We start from the raw sequence: 1,590 nt of genomic DNA on the forward strand, positions 1-1,590 counted from the left end.
TTTTTTTTTTTTTTTTTTTTTTTTTTTTTTTTTTTAAAGAGGGGCCCCACAAGCTGGACAAAGTGGCTGGGCAGGCTGCATCCAGCCCCTGGGCTGCATTTTGCCCACTCCTGTGCTAGGTCACATTAAAGTGGAAAATCCTACTTTCTAATTAGGCCACCTGCAGAAGCAAAAAACTCAGGCAACTACACTGAAGAGTATCTGCCAGAACTAAGAAGGTCAAATATCAATTCTGAAGCTGTTTGTTCTTTTGCTTTGAACTTCCAGAAGTCCTTGAATTTATCTGAAGTCAAAACACTGGGTAGCTGCTTTGATTCTGCAAGGTAGGATTTTACAGAACTGGCTACATAATTTTGTAGCAAAAAAGTCACATAGATAATACAGCAGGTTTAATGCACTGCATAAGACATACAAGTTCTTAAGTAGAGTGCAGTGGGCAGTGTCCCTATAACCTCTCTGAAACTGAGCAAGCACTTCTACACAGTGACTGGATGCAGCCTGCATTTCAGCCATTGCTCCAGCTTCACAAGGGCTAGCACTGCCTTTGTGTAAAGCTTTGAAATAAAAACAGCTGTGCTGACTAGTTAAGAGCCAGCTCAACCACTAGAAACATGGAGCTGTAAAAATCAAGTGCTCCTGTTCAAGTAATCTCTGGGACTGAAAACAAGCTGTAATACTACCCCAGTCACAGGCTTGGAGATGGGGTACAGCTGCTCACCTCAGAGTCTGAAGAGTCAATGCCATCAGAATCCACGTGGAGGTCATCAGGAATGGTGACTGCTGGGCCTGCACCTGCTGCAGAGGAGCACGTAGTCTGAGTGCTGCAGACTCAGCGGACCCGGTCACCAGCCTGGTTTCATCCACCTGCGATTCCTCCACCACCACCTGCACAGGAAGAGAAACCCAGCCCGATCAGACACATGCTGCCTTGTGAGGGGGGGCAGGGGCTGCAACCCTTACTGCAGGAAAAGGAGTTCCCCACCAGGCCCTTCTGCTGCCTGAATCCAGCCCACTAGTGCTAGGGAGGAGAGGAGCACTGCAGGGGTTGAGTGGCCAAGCTTAGGAAACAGGTGCAGAGCCAGTGTTCAGTAACACTTGGACACAACACCTGTCTGGTCCACTTCCTTTCCGAAGCCCTGACTGCTGGCCTACTCCCCAGGGTCCAAGTTCCTGCAAACAGCTTGTGTGTTACTTTGCAGGGATGGGGAAGAGCAATCGGTGCCCAGGACAGCTTTCGGGGGAAGAGCCACCATGAGGTCAGAGGCTTTGAACCAGCCCCACACTTTTCTTCCAAGCCAGCAGCCAGCACCCCTCACCGGGCAGGTGAGACAGCCAGACTGCAGAGAGGGCGGGGGCGGGCCAGCAGCCTGCGGGGCCGGGAGACACGTGGCAGGCGGCAGCTAGGGGCGCGGGGCTCACCTTGGCCTCCCCTTCGTCCAGCTGCAGGCGGCAGCGCAGCTCCTGGTTCTCCAGCGCCAGCCCGCGCGTCTCGGCCCGCAGCCGCTGGTTCTCCAGCAGCAGCCGCTGGTTCTGCAAGGCAGTGGAAGCGAGTCAGCGCCGCCCAGCCCCGCCCCGCCTCACCCCCACCCG

At 53.7% G+C, this 1,590-nt stretch overlaps 1 protein-coding gene across 1 annotated transcript in view; it reads right to left on the bottom strand.

The window, feature by feature from the left end:
• The window catches only part of XBP1 (X-box binding protein 1), a 2,806-nt gene that overhangs the window by 924 nt on the left and 292 nt on the right, over nucleotides 1–1,590 (bottom strand). The window contains exons 3-4 of the mRNA XM_019507365.1: nucleotides 1,420–1,530; nucleotides 719–885 (exon numbers count right to left, since the gene is read on the bottom strand). Coding sequence (XP_019362910.1) covers nucleotides 719–885; nucleotides 1,420–1,530 — 278 coding nt within the window. The remainder of the gene's footprint in view (nucleotides 1–718; nucleotides 886–1,419; nucleotides 1,531–1,590) is intronic.

The sequence above is a fragment of the Gavialis gangeticus genome, unplaced genomic scaffold (assembly GCF_001723915.1).
Source record: "Gavialis gangeticus isolate Ggan-Ray unplaced genomic scaffold, GavGan_comp1, whole genome shotgun sequence".
Taxonomy (NCBI): domain Eukaryota; kingdom Metazoa; phylum Chordata; order Crocodylia; family Gavialidae; genus Gavialis; species Gavialis gangeticus.